The 18009-nt window shown below is 43.5% G+C and overlaps 1 protein-coding gene across 2 annotated transcripts in view; it reads right to left on the bottom strand.

Annotated features, from left to right (window-relative positions):
* sorcs3a (sortilin related VPS10 domain containing receptor 3a) overlaps positions 1-18009 on the bottom strand; it is a 176463-nt gene that overhangs the window by 126762 nt on the left and 31692 nt on the right. For both annotated transcript variants that reach the window (XM_079499905.1, XM_079499904.1), the window contains 2 exons: positions 13408-13507; positions 1885-2043 (listed from right to left, as the gene is read on the bottom strand). In XM_079499905.1, the coding sequence (XP_079356031.1) occupies positions 1885-2043; positions 13408-13476 (228 nt within the window). In that variant the 5' untranslated portion in view covers positions 13477-13507. The remainder of the gene's footprint in view (positions 1-1884; positions 2044-13407; positions 13508-18009) is intronic.

Raw genomic sequence — 18009 nt, 5'->3', positions numbered from 1 at the left:
AACTCCAGGTACAAAATTAATGCATTTAATGCATTGACCCATTTTTGTGTGTAAAGAATTACCTGCTTACCCTATTCCCACATCCACACCTGAAAAAAAGAATGAAATGAAGTCACCACCAGGGACTGGTTTCTTGTTTCTGGATCAGGCAGATATTGATCTTTTTCAGAGGCGTTTTGTTAGTTCTGTCTGGAAGCAATGCAGACTCCAAGGTGCCAACGTGTCAATCATCTTGACCGCCGTGCAGGCGAGATATCTCCCAATGCACCGAAGTCATTTTGCCGGTCGGATCAGAGATTATATCTTTGTCCATGAAGGCCGGTAGACCTTCACTGGGTAGAATTAGTAAAAATGGTGCATTGCTGTTAGGCAGAAACCTTGTATTAAGATCCTGAGGACGATTCTATGAATGCCTACTAAATCAGTAGTTCTCAAATTTCAATAGTATTGTCTCCACCAGGCCGAAGGCATGGGGAGAGAGTATGTTTTGCACTCCGTCCGCTCACGCGTGCGTGCGTGTGTGCGTGCACAAATGTCCAGAACAGCCTGTTATAGCGCCACCAGGAGGCCGACTTTTGAAAAACACATTTTTTGATATCACTCCTCCAGATTCTGTCCAAAAATCCCGCAAATTTCAAAGTTTGCAGGATTGGCCCATTTTGAACAAAAAGCCTCAAATCATGAACGCGGTGTGCAATTTACATGAAATATTTCACAGACTTTCCTACTAGGCTGAGGAATATATCCCACCCTTTTCACTTTGGCCTGTTATAGCGCCACCAACAGGTGATTTTTTTGCAAAACAAAATGCTGAAAATTTAAATTGCACATTTTGTGGAGTGGCTTCTTCATTATTATTATGACTTTCCTACTAGGCTGAGGAATATATCCCACCCTTTTCACATTGGCGCCACCAGGAGGCCACATACCTGCCCTGGTGGAGACCTGTGCCCCGACCTTTATCTAGTTCAACATTTTTCACACACTTTTTAAAAATGTTCAAAAACAGCAGATGTACAAGCACGCAGCACAGCACAAAGATATGCGCTGTGAGCTTGTATCTGCTATTTTTGAATAGCCAATACTGAGATGCTTTCCTGGTTTTAAAATTCAACTTTTTATGCAGTTTCCGTAAATGAAAGCCCAACCTTGTCACACAGCAGTGTCACACAAAAGTAGCGACAAAACAAACGAATAGCCGATCGACAGGCTCACAATGGGTCGCATCATGACAAGTTGTGACATTGTAGACTAGCTGTTCTAACATTTTGAAAGTAAAAGTAGATAAGTCTGTGCGTTTTATATAAGGAACCAGTGAAAAATAAGAGCTTGTGTAACAAGTAACATGTCACTGTCAAATGGACAGTGTGGTCATATATGGACATACAAACATACACGCATGCAGGGCACCAACCTGCTCAATGGAATTCAGCAGCTATAGGGGTTAAGTGTCTTGCTCAAGGACCTTCTGATTCCAAGGCTGCCGCGAGCCACTGCCTCCCATTTGTGTGAACAGTGTTATGAATATAGTGTCACACAGCCTAGTAAAGGTTACGGCAATTATGTCAAGTTGGATATAGTGCTGGATTGTAAGATGAATGCATAGTCAATGCTGCTACAGTCAACTATATGCATGGGCACTGTTGACAATAAAATGCTGATAAGGAAATTCTGATTAAGGGTCTTAAAGGCCTCCGGTAATTTATAACTGAGCTGAGCTGCGAGCATTTCTCATTTAATCAATTTTAATCCGGGTCAAGGGGTGTCGTCACTGGGAGCACTCTCAACAGCCTCAGGCATCGTGCGATGATGTATCCTCATTACAATCAAGCCAAATGACCGCAGGCGACGGAAAAAAGGAAAAATAATGTGCCGATGTCTCACCTTCTGGTCATGGCTATAGGCTAAGGCCCAGTCCTCTTGTGAGGGATGGAACATCAGGCTGAGAATGTAGAAGCTCAGTCGGTACTTCTGGTAACTGGCACCCTCATCAGAGCTGATGAGCACACTGCTCTCAAACTCCGGGTCCGTCAGCACCATAATCTGTGAGAAACAGATAAGGAGAGCAAAGAGAGTGAGAGACAAAATTAGATGCCTGAGGAAAAGAGAGAAGGACCGTGTTTGCAATTTGTGTAAGCATGTATATACAGCGTGCATGCATATCATTTATAAGCTTATTGTATGAGAGGTTACGTTAAAAGCATGCATAGATGTGAACTGTATGCATTTAGGAAGGAGGCAGAATGAAGGGGTATATAGGACTCAAGTTAAGAGTGAGCGGAGTGGTGCATGGAAACGATAGGGAGAAGAGAGAAGACAGAACAGAGATATTAGGAGCGCGGCAGTGTCAGCAGAAACAAAACTTCCACTTGGCTAAGAGAAGTTCAGTACTTTGCAACTTCATTTCGTGGCTGTTCCTCTTACTCGCACAGAAAGACTACTTAACCAAGAAAGGCACAACGAGCACTATATATTAGACAAGGCCTACCTATGGGCATAGCCTGGGTCCCTGTGTGGGAGTGAGGCTTGTAATCCTGACACTTTTGCTCATGTCACTAGACTAGTGTCATAATTAGAGGACTGCCTAGGCCAACTGCTGCAAATGTTTTTTTTTACTGCCAATAGATTGTATATTCCTCATTATGTTCACTGTAGATTTGGCTGTAAACATTTATCCATATTCCCTACTGTGCAGCTGGCTGACACTGTACAGCCTCATTCATCCGTGTCTGAATAGTCTGCTATGGATAAGATGTATGTATGCCTACAGTATATGACGATACTTATACCTACATTTAACTATAAATATGTATTTATAGTTTGTTTAATTTCGGTCGTCATCACAAATCTTAGAGCAGTGGTTCTCAATGGGGACCAGGGAACAGCCTTGGTTCAAGTCAGCTGGCTGAATCAACTTTATCTTTTTTAATTAATTTTCATCCCACGATTTTTGTAACACATCTTTTCACCCAGTGCCAATGCCCAAGCTGTAATCATGGGCGCTACTGCCACCATGCCCCTGGCTGAATCAGCTTTGGACTAGAATGAGCGTTACAAAAAGGAATGGCTTGTAATTAGTTTGCAAATCATTACTATCCCACTGAGCAATAGACAGCCATTAGACGTGCGTCTAAAAATGCGATAAAAAAGACGTCTATCCTTAGATTAGACGTTGATTAGCGGTTGTTTAAACGTCTATATATAGACGAGATAGATAGAGTTAGTTATAGTTAGAGATAGAGTTCATGTGGTTAAAAAGAGAAAAATAAAAACCATAATAATTCTTCAAAATAAATGTAGGCTATACTCTAATACATGAATAATCGGTCAATTGATCAATCAATCAATCAATCAATCAAACAAAAAAACAACAAAACTTTCTCTCTGCCTTAGGTTGTGACCAGGCTTTTCTATTCTATACACTCTCTGCCTTAGGCTGTGACCAGGCTTTTCTATTCTATACACTCTCTGCCTTAGGCTGTGACCAGGCTTTTCTATTCTATACACTCTCTGCCTTAGGCTGTGACCAGGCTTTTCTATTCTATACACTCTCTGCCTTAGGCTGTGACCAGGCTTTTCTATTCTATACACTCTCTGCCTTAGGTTGTGACCAGGCATTTCTCTCTGCCTTAGGCTGTGACCAGGCATTTCTCTCTGCATTAGGTTGTGACCAGGCATTTCTCTCTGCCTTAGGCTGTGACCAGGCTATTCTCTCTGCCTTAGGTTGTGACCAGGCATTTCTCTCTGCCTTAGGTTGTGACCAGGCTATTCTCTCTGCCTTAGGCTGTGACCAGGCATTTCTCTCTGCATTAGGTTGTGACCAGGCATTTCTCTCTGCCTTAGGCTGTGACCAGGCTATTCTCTCTGCCTCAGGTTGTAACCAGGCTATTCTCTCTGCCTTAGGTTGTGACCAGGCTATTCTCTCTGCCTCAGGTTGTAACCAGGCTATTCTCTCTGCCTTAGGTTGTGACCAGGCTATTCTCTCTGCCTTAGGCTGTGACCAGGCTATTCTCTCTGCCTCAGGTTGTAACCAGGCTATTCTCTCTGCCTTAGGTTGTGACCAGGCTATTCTCTCTGCCTTAGGCTGTGACCAGGCTATTCTCTCTGCCTCAGGTTGTAACCAGGCTATTCTCTCTGCCTCAGGTTGTAACCAGGCTATTCTCTCTGCCATAGGTTGTGACCAGGCTTTTCTATTCTATACACTCTCTGCCTTAGGCTGTGACCAGGCTATTCTCTCTGCCTTAGGTTGTAACCAGGCTATTCTCTCTGCCTCAGGTTGTAACCAGGCTATTCTCTCTGCCTCAGGTTGTAACCAGGCTATTCTCTCTGCCATAGGTTGTGACCAGGCTTTTCTATTCTATACACTCTCTGTCTTAGGTTGTAACCAGGCTATTCTCTCTGCCTCAGGTTGTAACCAGGCTATTCTCTCTGCCATAGGTTGTGACCAGGCTTTTCTTTTCGCAGATGAGTAAGGCTGGGAGTGAGGCTATCAGATATTAAAGTTTTTATTATTCTGCTAAAAAGCCCTACATAGATCGAATCTTCATGACATCACCACAGCCACGAAAAAAAAGAAAAAGTTTTATTTCCGGGTAGGTAAGGCAGTGTTGGAGCAGTATTATTCATTAACCTTATATCTGGATCAGCCTTATGTTCGCTCAGCCCTATATGTTCCCTCAACTCAATCCCATATGTTTTCACAAACATTCAAACATTCTGATCTGGCCTTGATGAGCACCACCGTATGTCTCGGAGCTGTACTCCGCCCCCTCGGCACGTCTAGGTCACTTATAGATATTCTGACCCCAATGCCTCTGTGCCATCTGGTTATCAAACTACAGCACCCATAGGCTACCTCTGTAAGCAGAATGGGATTATTATGGGTATCCCTCCTGCCCACGCCCCAAACGGCTGTATTTTCCTCTCCTCAACTGGATTTGAATTGGAAAAAAGCAGCACATTCATCACTGACAGAAATACCACCCTCTTTCCAGAGTTTTAACCAGGATCCCGCCCTGCTAGTGATTTAGATAAATAGTTTTTCATTAGAAGCCAATAAACAGGCCGCGGAATCTCCATCAAGATTTCTCATTGGCCCAGTTCTTCCATTCATTATCCATCACAAAAGAACACCAAAGCCTCCCTATTTCTTCCAGTGTCTTAGGGCCTTGTCAGATATAATTTACGTCTTTTAAACGCAAATCACAACAGTGTAATATTGTAGTAAGTGACAGAGTCTATTATAAGTAGGAAATTGCATTTTTTGCCTTGCTTTCTCTAGGTCTCTGGGAAAGTAAAACTGTTGTGAGTCCTTGAAGAGTTTTACTATTTCAGTGCAGTACGCGTCACTAAGCGCCGCGGTAATGTAAGGTTGGCTGGCCAAGATAATTTATGAATGGTATCATGCATTTCACATTAAAATTCACTCTTTCTCTCTGGTCACATCTTATTGCATTATGAAGGTCATGCTCTCTTTTCTATATGACCCAGACCTTTGGTTGCTACACTTTCAGCTCATCTCCTTTCAGAGCCTTATTCACAAAGGCTCACAATGCCCCCATTTCATACCGCGAATAGGTTCTACTGTATAGAAAGTATTGTCGGGCCAGGGCTATCCTTGACAACCGAATAAAAGCCAGGAGAGATGCAATATGTCCTCAACCAAGGCATTAAACCTAACAATGCTGTCTGTCTTCTGTGACACAGAAGACAGACAGCATTGTTAGGCTAATGCTTACACAGAATTTATGTGATTAGCAATCACTTTTCCACGAGCAATTGCAAGGTTGTCACCGCTGCAGTAACCATTTTCTCTCGTGCCTGTTAAAATAATACCCCCAAAAAACGTAAATGGTGCATTTATATAGCGCCTTCATCCAAGGCGCTTTACATAGATTGTGCATTACATTCACCCATTCACACACACATTCATACACCGATTGCGGCGGAAGCCATGCAAGGTACCAACCAGCACATCGGGAGCAATTTGGGGTTCAGTGTCTTGCCCAAGGACACTTCGACATGTAGACAGGAGGAGCCGGGATTCGAACCGCCGACCCATGGATCATTGGACGACCTGCTCTACCTCTTGAGCCACAGTCGCCACGTAATTACTCACCAAACTCGCAAGGCTTGATAGCACTAGCAAGGAGTGATTAAGACTCGCCTCAGCAACCACTGTGAGTCAGCGAGGATGCAAGGGAGTGAGGTGAGTAACAATGTGGAATCGATATAGACTTTGGAGGCATAACCTTTGCGTAATATCACTCTAATGTTGAGTTAAAGATAGGCTGGAGCGTGCACTGGAGCTATACAACCTACAGTTGGGTGCCACCGATATTGTCCCTTATCATTTGACCCATTTAGGCCTGACCTCAAAACTTTTAAAAATCCTTCTAAATCCTGAAAAAATCCTTCTAAATTTTCACGATTTAAAAAAAATAGCAGACCTACAAGCTCGTAGCGCGCTATGAGCTTGTAGATCTGCTATTTTTCAATAGCTAAATTATAACATAATGTTTAAAACACCAAAAGGGGTTCCCGCCCAAAATGGGTTAACTGTCCTTTTGCGCAGATCACGCAAACCTCAGCAAAAAGAAAAGGACAATATCGATGACCTCCAACTGTAATATTGCCTGTATCATTTTGCAATTACTGCTGCTGTGAATGGACCAAACATCTCAGAGAAGAGGCCGCCCACCATCTAATGAATCATGTCAAGCTCAGATCAATTGGTCTTTGACACCTTGGGTCAGTATAGCCTTCAGTCAGTGTGAAAAGGCTTACTAACGGTGTCTGAAGACTCAATCACAAAGCCATTTCATCTATTTAATCTAAAAAAAAAGGACACTGCAGTGTACAAAGTGTGCAAAGTGTACAAAGGAAGTAAAATTGTCCCTTACAGGTCAATTTGGGTACATGTGTAGAGACTGTAGACTCTTGGAGTTACAAAACAGATACATTAACACTTAAGGATTTTACTGGGAGAGCCATCAGGGCGCAGGGCCCCTGCGCATGTGCAGAAGATTCATGAAGGGTGTCATTTTTAAAAGCTTTGAGCGAAATGCCACCACCATCATTCAAATCTATAATGTGCTGCTTTAAAAGGTCACAATTTCAACTTTTCCTTAGACTGATTAAGTGAAATACTTCTGAGTAACTCTGCATAATGTTCTCAGCATGTCCATGGTGCACAGGACACATCGATTCCTGTGTTGCATGTCAACCGGTCATAACAGTGAGCTACTGTTGTGACATTACTGGGCTGCCTCTTGTGACATGCTATCGTTTTCTTCTTCTGTGCAAGAGTTCGCTCATCCACCCATGCAAATTTCACATTGAAATAATGAGATAGGAGATAAGGTCAGGTGTGCGTGCGTGCGTGCGTGCGTGCGTGCGTGCGTGCGTGCGTGCATGCGTGTGTGTGTGTGTGTGTGTGTGTGTGTGTGTGTAATTTAGATATAGACATAGCAGTCTGTAGTGTATATATGCATAGTTTCATTATGTAGATATTCCACTGTTACACAGATGTTAGGTTCTTAGCTTACATATGATTATTGATGTCAATTCTATGTATTTGATGTATTCCCATGTGTTGTTCCTGCTCTAGATTAAGAGCGTCTGCTAAATGCCTATATTGTAAATTGTGTGTGTGTGTGTGTGTGTGTGTGTGTGTGTGTGTGTGTGTGTGTGTGTGTGTGTGTGTGTGTGTGTGTGTGTGTGTGTGTGTGTGTGTGTGTGTGTGTGTGTGTGTGTGTGTGTGTGTGTGTGTGTGTGTGTGTGTGTGTCCATTTCAAAACACTCCTAACCACCTACAAAGCACTAAACAACCTGGCTCCCCCATACCTCTGCGATCTCCTCAAACGTCATGTCCCCTCCCGCCACCCTCAGGTCTGGTGATGCAAGCCTCCTTGACGTCCCCAAGACCTACTGTACGTGGGGCGACAGAGCTTTTGCCTTTGCTGCCCCAACCTTATATCGCAGAGTACGCACTGTACCGTGAAAGTCAATAGATAGTTAGATACTGTATGCTTTCATTTTAGAGGATAAATTCACCAGGGTTCATTTTGAGTAGCAATACACAAAAGGTAACATTTTCTCCCAAATGCACATCTAGCCCTGTGCTGTAGCATTCTCTTCTAGGCAAGTTAGCTTTACTAGTTTGCTCCTTGGGGGAATCAATAATGTTCATCTTGTCTTACAAACGCTTAAATAACACAAACACACAACAAAAACAACTACTTTGTATCAGCAAAAGAAAGAATGTATGGGGCCGCCACCTCCGAGTTAACAAAAGCAGTGTGGCACAAGAATTGACCTTGAGTATCATCAATTCCTAAAGCCAGAATTATTTGTAGTCTTAAGTAGGGATAGAGCTCGTACATTTTTATTGATAATGAGCACCTTATCAAGCCGGCTTATCGAGCCGGGCTTTAATCGAGCCCACTATTGACCAACCATTAAAACAACCATTAATTTGTGCATGAAGTGTTACAGTAAATGGCTTTATATTATGAATAGTATCGGAATATTTACGATACAATCTCGATGTATCTTCAGCTCTTTGGGTGTGTTCGGGATAGGCACACTGAGCGCATTGCCAAAACAAACTAATAGGCGAGTGCACTCCCGGACAGTCTCGGTGTGCATTTCTGAACGCACAGAAAATGCATATTTATTTAACCAAAAAATATAACTTACAGTTTACACTACATATTACTTGGGCCTTCAAATACAGTACTTTTCTAACAGACGGAAGGCAATTGACCTTTTTACTTTTGGAAAATAATATTGAATATTGATAATATACAGCGTGGGTGATTAGATGTATTCTAGATTGCCTCTTGTCTTGATTGTTTGAACATGACATCATGGGCCACTATGCTCAATATCAGGCTTGATAAAGCCCAAAACATATTGATACTGGGTACTCGATTTGTTATCGAGTTTGTTCAGGTATCGGGAATCGAGCTCCATCCCTAGTCATACGATGGTGTCCCGTGCCTAACATAGCAGATCTACAAGCTCGCAAAGCATCTCATCACGACTCATCGTGAGCTTGTAGATCTGCTAATGTTGCCCTACGGACACTGGCGCGCAACAAAGTATATACAGTAAATCAGGCTCAATGCTGACATGGTTTGGCAACTCTATTTCAAGGGAAGCTGTTTAGGTTCACCACCACTGATCGGAGGCGACATTTTGACTCTCTCCATGAGATTAGGTGCTAAGAAGCCAGTGGTGATTGTTATCCATATAGGCTAAACCTAAAGTTCATCCTTGAAAGTTATCCAACTATCTGTCCAGGGTATGATAATGGCTTAACCTCTGGAGAGTTCAGCTGATCTTTTTTTTGCTTTGCCTTTCAAATCGAGCAGTCCAGCCTTATTGTCACAGGATATAGAGTCATGTGCTGCACCTCAGATCTGCATCTGTTTAACTTTAACACTGACTCATCTCAGGAGGTCACCTGAGGGAATGTTTTTGAATTTTCAACACAAAACTTTATTTCCTGCCCTGCTCAATAATAATGTAATTACACTACAGCACACCATTGTGCCAAACAGAAAAGAAACACAAAATATAATTTACCATGGCTGGATTTATGCCAAGTCTTTTCAAACTTCAAATGGCATCTATAATAGTATCTTGCAAGCTATACAGGTGTAAAGATAAAAATTGTATGGCCTTTGCAGAACCATGCATTCATGTTTTGATGTGCTGGAAATCAAAAGAAGGATAATTGTTTTTAATATGTACACTTTTTCTTCTTCATTTCAACAGCACTAACATTATATAAAAGTGTCGTCTCATTTCAACGATCAGTCGACTCTGTAAGTGTTCCTCCTAATGGTCTGAAATTGCGGTTATTGCGACTGCAGGTCGCAGTTACTATGAAAACGTGCAGGAAGCATGTAACGCTTGCATCCGTAATGCTTGCATCCGTCACATCACGCTCTTCATGTAATGCTGCTGCTGCACACACACAACACACAGGGGCACACGCCACACACAACACACAGGGGCACACGCCACACACAACACACAGGGGCACACACAACACACAGGGGCACACGCCACACACAACACACAGGGGCACACGCCACACACAACACACAGGGGCACACACAACACACAGGGGCACACGCCACACACAACACACAGGGGCACACGCCACACACAACACACAGGGGCACACGCCACACACAACACACAGGGGCACACGCCACACACAACACACAGGGGCACACGCCACACACAACACACAGGGGCACACGCCACACACAACACACAGGGGCACACACAACACACAGGGGCACACGCCACACACAACACACAGGGGCACACGCCACACACAACACACAGGGGCACACACAACACACAGGGGCACACGCCACACACAACACACAGGGGCACACGCCACACACAACACACAGGGGCACACACAACACACAGGGGCACACGCCACACACAACACACAGGGGCACACGCCACACACAACACACAGGGGCACACACAACACACAGGGGCACACGCCACACACAACACACAGGGGCACACGCCACACACAACACACAGGGGCACACGCCACACACAACACACAGGGGCACACGCCACACACAACACACAGGGGCACACGCCACACACAACACACAGGGGCACACACAACACACAGGGGCACACGCCACACACAACACACAGGGGCACACGCCACACACAACACACAGGGGCACACACAACACACAGGGGCACACGCCACACACAACACACAGGGGCACACGCCACACACAACACACAGGGGCACACGCCACACACAACACACAGGGGCACACGCCACACACAACACACAGGGGCACACGCCACACACAACACACAGGGCCCAGGGCACACACAACACACAGGGGCACACGCCACACACAACACACAGGGGCACACGCCACACACAACACACAGGGGCACACACAACACACAGGGGCACACGCCACACACAACACACAGGGGCACACGCCACACACAACACACAGGGGCACACGCCACACACAACACACAGGGGCACACGCCACACACAACACACAGGGGCACACGCCACACACAACACACAGGGGCACACGCCACACACAACACACAGGGGCACACGCCACACACAACACACAGGGGCACACGCCACACACAACACACAGGGGCACACGCCACACACAACACACAGGGGCACACGCCACACACAACACACAGGGGCGACACGTGTTTTGCCACTACACACTGCCACCGCCCACTCCAGAAAGTGTCAGCTACAACAGTGGAGTGCTAAGTCTAAACCAGGAAATGTCGCATCACGACTTTTGCTTATTCCTTCTAAATCTCTGTATATAAAATATAGCTAACTCGTTGAATCTCTTAGTTACATCAATATTGTTCTTATAAAATAGTTGGTTTGTGCCTAAGTATTAAGATTATAAAGATAGTTTTTGTCTTTGCTGACAGGCAGTCAAAAGGCACATCTTTTAAGTACACAAAAACTAGTGTTGACTAATCATTACAAGTGGCTCTTATTTTGATGAGGATGTTTCTGCACAGGAAGTCCGTTTCAGTTGTAAACAAGCTACGATGGATGAGCTGTCAAAGTGCTAGTCGCCACGTTAGCGACCATAGGCTGTTTACATTATGAAAACCTGCATGCATGATCTGTCAATTAAACATGGAACCTGCAGCATTAGGTGAGTAATTCATCGTGTTGGACGTTTGTGGTTGTGCTAATGATAAACGGACACCTGCTGCTAGTGGGATCCTACGACTACAAATACACTGTGCAGCTTTGCATCTTTGTATCTTTTGCATCTGCCCGTGTGAAAGCAGCGATAACGTTGTGGCAGGATACGTACAGGTGCTCCTTTGAGTACTAGCCCAAAATAATAATGTGGCCCCCTGCTTATATGAGACAATTTAAAATGAAACTTCAATGACAGTGCTTGACATAATGAAGTGACATTATTCCGGGAGAATGGCTCAGCCCTGCGGTCGCTCTCGCCTATATTAAGGTGTCTTACTGGTATATATATATATATATATATTGTTTTTTTCCTTAATTTTTTCATTACTTAATTAAGACTTTATACTTTAGCTTTTGTATAGGACCTTGACATCTCAGTAAAACTTGATATCAAAAGTGATATCAAACATGAAAGCACAAATGTGCTGAATTTCACTCACCCAAACATTAATTATGCCCTTATTCCTCACTTTCCAACTTTTTCCGTGCTGGAACATACATCTCATATGCACAACCAAACTTTTAGACGTAGTTAAACATTCATATCTTCACGGATGGAGAAGATACGGGTCAGTGGCGCGCTACGAGCTTGTAGGTCTGCTATTTTTGAAAAATCGAAGAACGACTGACATAGAAACATAGCTTTTTCAGAAAACTGTCAGGATGTAGAAGACATTTTTAGAATCTGATCTCAGGTCACACAACTTTGTGAGACTTGATGCATTATTTTCGTATTTACACATTGATTGCATTTCTGCTGAGGTGAATTTATAGACAAGTATCCTCAGCTATTGCACTTCCCGGTCAGTTTGCTGTCATTGCCTTTCACTTCTGCTCCACTTTCCATCACCGTGCCTTTCACACTACCCAATTTCAAGTCATGAATAGCAAACATGTTTGATATTTACAATTCAAAATCGGGGAGTCTTCAATCCAGTGGGTGACATTACGGTTATGTCTGCAAACCCCTCACACTACAGGATAATTTGGGCAGATAATCGTTTGAGCTCAGCCTTGCATCGGTAACACAAATGTCGGGAGAGGCAAGTTAAAACGTCCCGCTTAGCTTCCTTTAAAAAGGGCTGAAAATTCACCTGTCACTGTCATCCGGTCAAGGGGAGAGAAGGTGTTGCCCCACCTCTTTACCTCCCCCCCAATTTATTATTGTTGTCAGTATTGTTATTGTGAATGAATGCATGGGACCCGAACAGACATTTAGAGGGGCAGGTGCTCAAGTGAAAAAAAGGGCACCTTGTGCAGCACGTGGAACCGGCCGATTGCCTTAATAATATAGTGTGAGATTTATAGATTTTGGGGCCTAAATAATATATTAGAAGCTTTTTTATCAAGAATTGATCAATGTCACCATGGTCCACATACTGTACAGTGTACACTGTACAAAATAAATGTTTTTTCTTTTCTAAAGGGCACATTGCCAAAAGGGCAGGTGGTGCTCTAGCACCCCCTAGTGTCTATCTGTGCACGCCACTGGACCCAAATGGAAACAAGACCGCAAGGTCTTTCTTCGGTGCTGTCCTTTTGGACCAAATGTGCTTGCCTTTGACTGTACCCTGTACTGTTTGCATTTTATTGTCGAATAAAGTTATCAATCAATCAAAAAACACTACATTATGTCTCACCTTTCTCCTGTTAGTTGGACAGACGTAGAGATAACTCAGGACAGTCTTGTATCCAACTTTGTCGTTCATTCTCTCATATGTGGACCCATAGTCTGTAGATCTGTGTGAAGAAAAACATTATTTCAGATTCAAGTGTGGCAAAGCTGAACACAAGTCAAAGAGTTAATTTAACTGCCAGGGCCAGATACAGTACAGCAAACTCACGCAGTGCAAACAAGACAGACAGACAGACAGACAGACAGACAGACAGGCTGTTTTCTGCCAGAAAGTGATAACCTGGTAACTGATTGACTTGACATTGGCATTGACTTGATTTAATTCTTTAGGGTTACATTTCAAACATTATAGGCAGCACAATGAGACAAAAATTGAACTAGTGGTTAGATACAGTACATACAAAATAAGGGTGTGTGTTGAACGTCTTTATTGGACGTGGAGAAACAATAATTTATGAACCCAGTTGTGTGCTGCATTCACCTGGGAAAGCTTTGCACGACATACAGATATACAGTAGGCTGTGATGTTCCAGCTGCAGGGGCTACAGATTTCAATATGATTATACCTGATAATGTATAGATTTGTAATTGTAAATAGCTTGACTATTGCTTTGTCCACCTGCATTTTCCCCACTCAAATATGTATTCATTCATTTTGTACGATGGTTCAGATTGTTGCTTTTCAACAGGTTTTGCCCTCAACTAAATAAAACCACTTTAATAATTGGTTAATCGTTATCAAAGGTAAATTCAGTGTGGAAAGATATTTCCTGTATACTGTAGGGTAGGCACAGGCCAGGCTGGCCAGCAGAAGCACTGCCAGTGTAGACAGCAGACAATAGTGTTCACTGCTAGCTGCTACCGTGATGCTTCCAGTGAGTTCCATGTGTTAGAGGTGAGATTTGGTGTCTCCCCGGGACCCAAAGTTGAAAAATACATTATGAATGAACTTAAGTCCCATTTAATAGTGACAATAGCCGATCTACAACCTCACGACACGTCATTGCTAGCTTCGTAGAACGTAGATCTGCCATTTAGACTTTTTTTCCCTATTTTTTTTTTTTTTACTAATTGTAGGAAACGTTTAAAAAATGATATTTACTTGTGATCCATAAAAACATGTCCCCAACTCGCCGTTTGGCAACCACTGGTATATATACCCGCCTATGCCTTAACAGTTCTGAAAGCCAGTGGCGTGCACAGATAGACACTAGGGGGTGCTAGAGCACCCCCTGCCCTTTTGGCAATGTGCCCTTTTGAAAAAAAAAGAAAAAAAAAACTTTTTTTTTTCTTTCTTTTTTTTGATTTTTCAAAAATAGCAGACCTACAAGCTCGTAGCGCGCCACTCGGTGGCGCGCTATGAGCTTGTAGATCTGCTATTTTTCAATAGCTAAAGCATAACATAATGCTAACACCAAAAGGGGTTCCCGCCCAAAATGGATTAAGGCAACCGGCCGGTTCCACGCGCTGCACAAGGTGCCCTTTTTTCACTTGAGCACCTGCCCCTCTAAATGTCTGTGCACGCCACTGCTGAAAGCTTCTAAAGTCTCCTGGTGGCAGAACAAGAGATGGTCATCTGGCTGGCAACACAAATGAACCATTGCGGAATATCTTGGGACCCAGCACTGTAAATTATTAATTCATTCCCAATGACTACTTTGAAATAAAATATGACGAGTGCAAAAACATGTGGATGTTCCTGAGCCCATGGGTTTTAATAATTTAAGAGTGGGGGAATGAGCCCGTTAGCCAGCCTGGTCCCTTGAAACTCCACACGGATCCATCATAACCAGTACTAACCACCAAATCGCTCTTCCTTATAGAAACGTACATTTTCCATGAGCCTATACTGTTCTACGCCCTCCTCATTTAAAGGGAACGGCAGTCTCCGCCCGAGGGAAATTAGATCGCTCTATGGGGAAAGGGCCCACCCATATCTGTGCCCATAATTCTCATTTGATTTGTAATCTACTTCATGGTCTTATGAGGAAAATGAGGAAGACATCTATTTCATATCTTTCCATTTTTTTAGTCAAGGCCACTACTGTATATATATAGAGCTGCTTCAGTGGTAATGGGGTTTCAGGGAAATTGCAATGAGATCTCTCTCACACTTTGTGCATGGTTCATTCTTGAGAGAGAAAGTGGCGATGACTACGAAGCACAATAAGGAATCAGACGGACAGTATGGTTTCTGCAGGACATTAAAGCTGAATTAAGGGCTGTTGAGGTGCTCGGGGACTGATCCCAATATGGAGCATGCACGGGGCCACCACGAGCAGCACCACTGCACCGTTGGGAACAGTATATTACGCCGCTTGAGTCTCTAAGAGGAGACATTACAGACTGCATACAGCACATACAGTTGGGTGCCACCGATATTGTCCCTTACCATTTGACCCATTTAGGCCTGACCTCAAAATTTAAAAAAAATCCTTCTAAATCCTCCAGTTTTCTGAAATAAATATTTTCACGATTTTTCAAAAATAGCAGACCTACAAGCTCGTAGCGCGCCACTCGGTGGCGCGCTATGAGCTTGTAGATCTGCTATTTTTCGATAGCTAAATTATAACATAATGTTTAAAACACCAAAAGGGGTTCCCGCCCAAAATGGGTTAACTGTCCTTTTGCGCAGATCACGCAAACCTCAGCAAAAAGAAAAGGACAATATCGATGGCCTCCAACTGTACAGTAGTGTATTTTGACTGTGGTGAGATAGCAATACATTCATGCCATTTTGCTCGCTCCATCACTTGGGAGGTGCGAATAAAGCATAATAGTACAGCATGTTATTGATGGTATAGTTTAAGGCCTGCTGTCTGACCAAAATCAGTCAGATGTCACAGGGGTGCTTTTTCTATAAAATATTTTAGTTACATTGGAATCGAATTGAGTAAATACATAAACAAACAGATGGAGAGATGGATAGCTGCAGGGCTGGATAGACCACAGACAGACAGACAGGCAGGCAGGCAGGCAGGCAGACAGACAGACGATAGTTTTTGAGTGGTGTAAACCACTCCTACAACTGGCTTTGTTAGTCTGTCTGTCTGTCTGTGCTCAAAAAATGAGAACGGTTGCTATGGTCACCCAGTTCACACGGGTGTGATTTCATTACGTCAGACATTACGTCAGACCACAGCTGATCAGTCTATATAAGACCTTACACCACTCAGTTCACACGGGTGTGATTTTTTTTTGTACGATTACCATTGCCTGAATTTGTATGAGCCATGTAGTTTCTCATCCAGGAGTCATGCATTCTGTTTTGCCATTGTTGGTAGGAATTGTGAGCAAGCTTACTATATAAGTTTACAGAGTAAAGAGAATCAATAGAAGCCTATAAGGAGCTTATGAAAGGCATGTTCATGTGCAACTGATCCAACTCATACTATATACAGTACACATTTTTCAGGTTGTAAACTTTTAACACTCAACTGTACCCCAGCTCTTAGCTCAAAACGTCTCTAGAGTAGAGTCGTTGTGTAAATGTTGTGAATATCTAGAACAGTGGTTCTGAAAGTGAGGTACAGTGAGCCCTCGGGGTTCCCTGAGAGAGGGTTTCAAATGGACCCTAACAGCTAAAAATGAGTTATGTTGATGTCTGTGATATCACACTATGATGTAATAATGTACGGTACACACGCATTCTCTCTGTCTGTGACCAAAGTATCTCAAGAACGGATAGTGGAATGATGATCAGTAGGCTGCGTTGAAGAGATGATTAACTTTTGATGGAAAAGACCGAAGGACAAGGTCCCAGACAAGGGCAAGAGCAGAATTACTCATTCATCACTAAGATGGTATGAGGTATCTTGGCAGTTACACAGTGTTGGCAAAGGTATGAACTTTACTGAGTGTAATCTTTGTAGTTTAGAAAATTGGAAATGGTGATTCATCTTTTTTATTTATTAATTTTCCCCCTGGTAAACATGGGCTGGGTGTGTGGAGGTTCCTGTACAGTAGGTAGGCAATGTGTGAGCGTATGGGTTTGTGTCAAACTTAAATGATACAATTAAATGATATGCATCTGTGTCACTCATCATGGCACGGTCTACTGAGTGGCAATGGGAATCACTCATCATGGCACGGTCTACTGAGTGGCAATGGGAATCACTCATCATGGCACGGTCTACTGAGTGGCAATGGGAATCAAGGCATTTGAGTCAACACATCAATTAGAGCTGGCCAATTTTTGTCATATTTGTAAAAGTATTATCATTGCGACTGTAGGTCACATTTACTATGAAAACCTGCATCTCCCGTCCGTCCGTCAGTTAGTGACCCCACGCCTCGTGACATCACTGTGACATCACCCTCCATAATGGTCACACCTCATGACCTCACGCCGGCGTGACACGTCACGCCACCATATATGTCCATCTCCATATATGAACATCACGACACTGACCTCATCTAACCCTGGATAGCCATACATGGAGAAGACTGTATCATCACCTAGATCTGCATTCTGGAGCTGGCCAGCAACTCTACATCTGACCTCAAACCCTTAGATCTCCATATATGGAGCTACCTGTTCTGAAATTCCATATGTTGATCCTTCCCCACCCGTCCTTCCTGTTCTGACATAATAATAATGAATTTT

This window comes from Electrona antarctica (assembly GCF_951216825.1).
Source record: "Electrona antarctica genome assembly, chromosome: 4".
In the NCBI taxonomy this organism is placed as follows: domain Eukaryota; kingdom Metazoa; phylum Chordata; class Actinopteri; order Myctophiformes; family Myctophidae; genus Electrona; species Electrona antarctica.
Note: the sequence above shows the minus strand (reverse complement) of the source record. Positions and strands in the feature narration are given on the sequence as shown.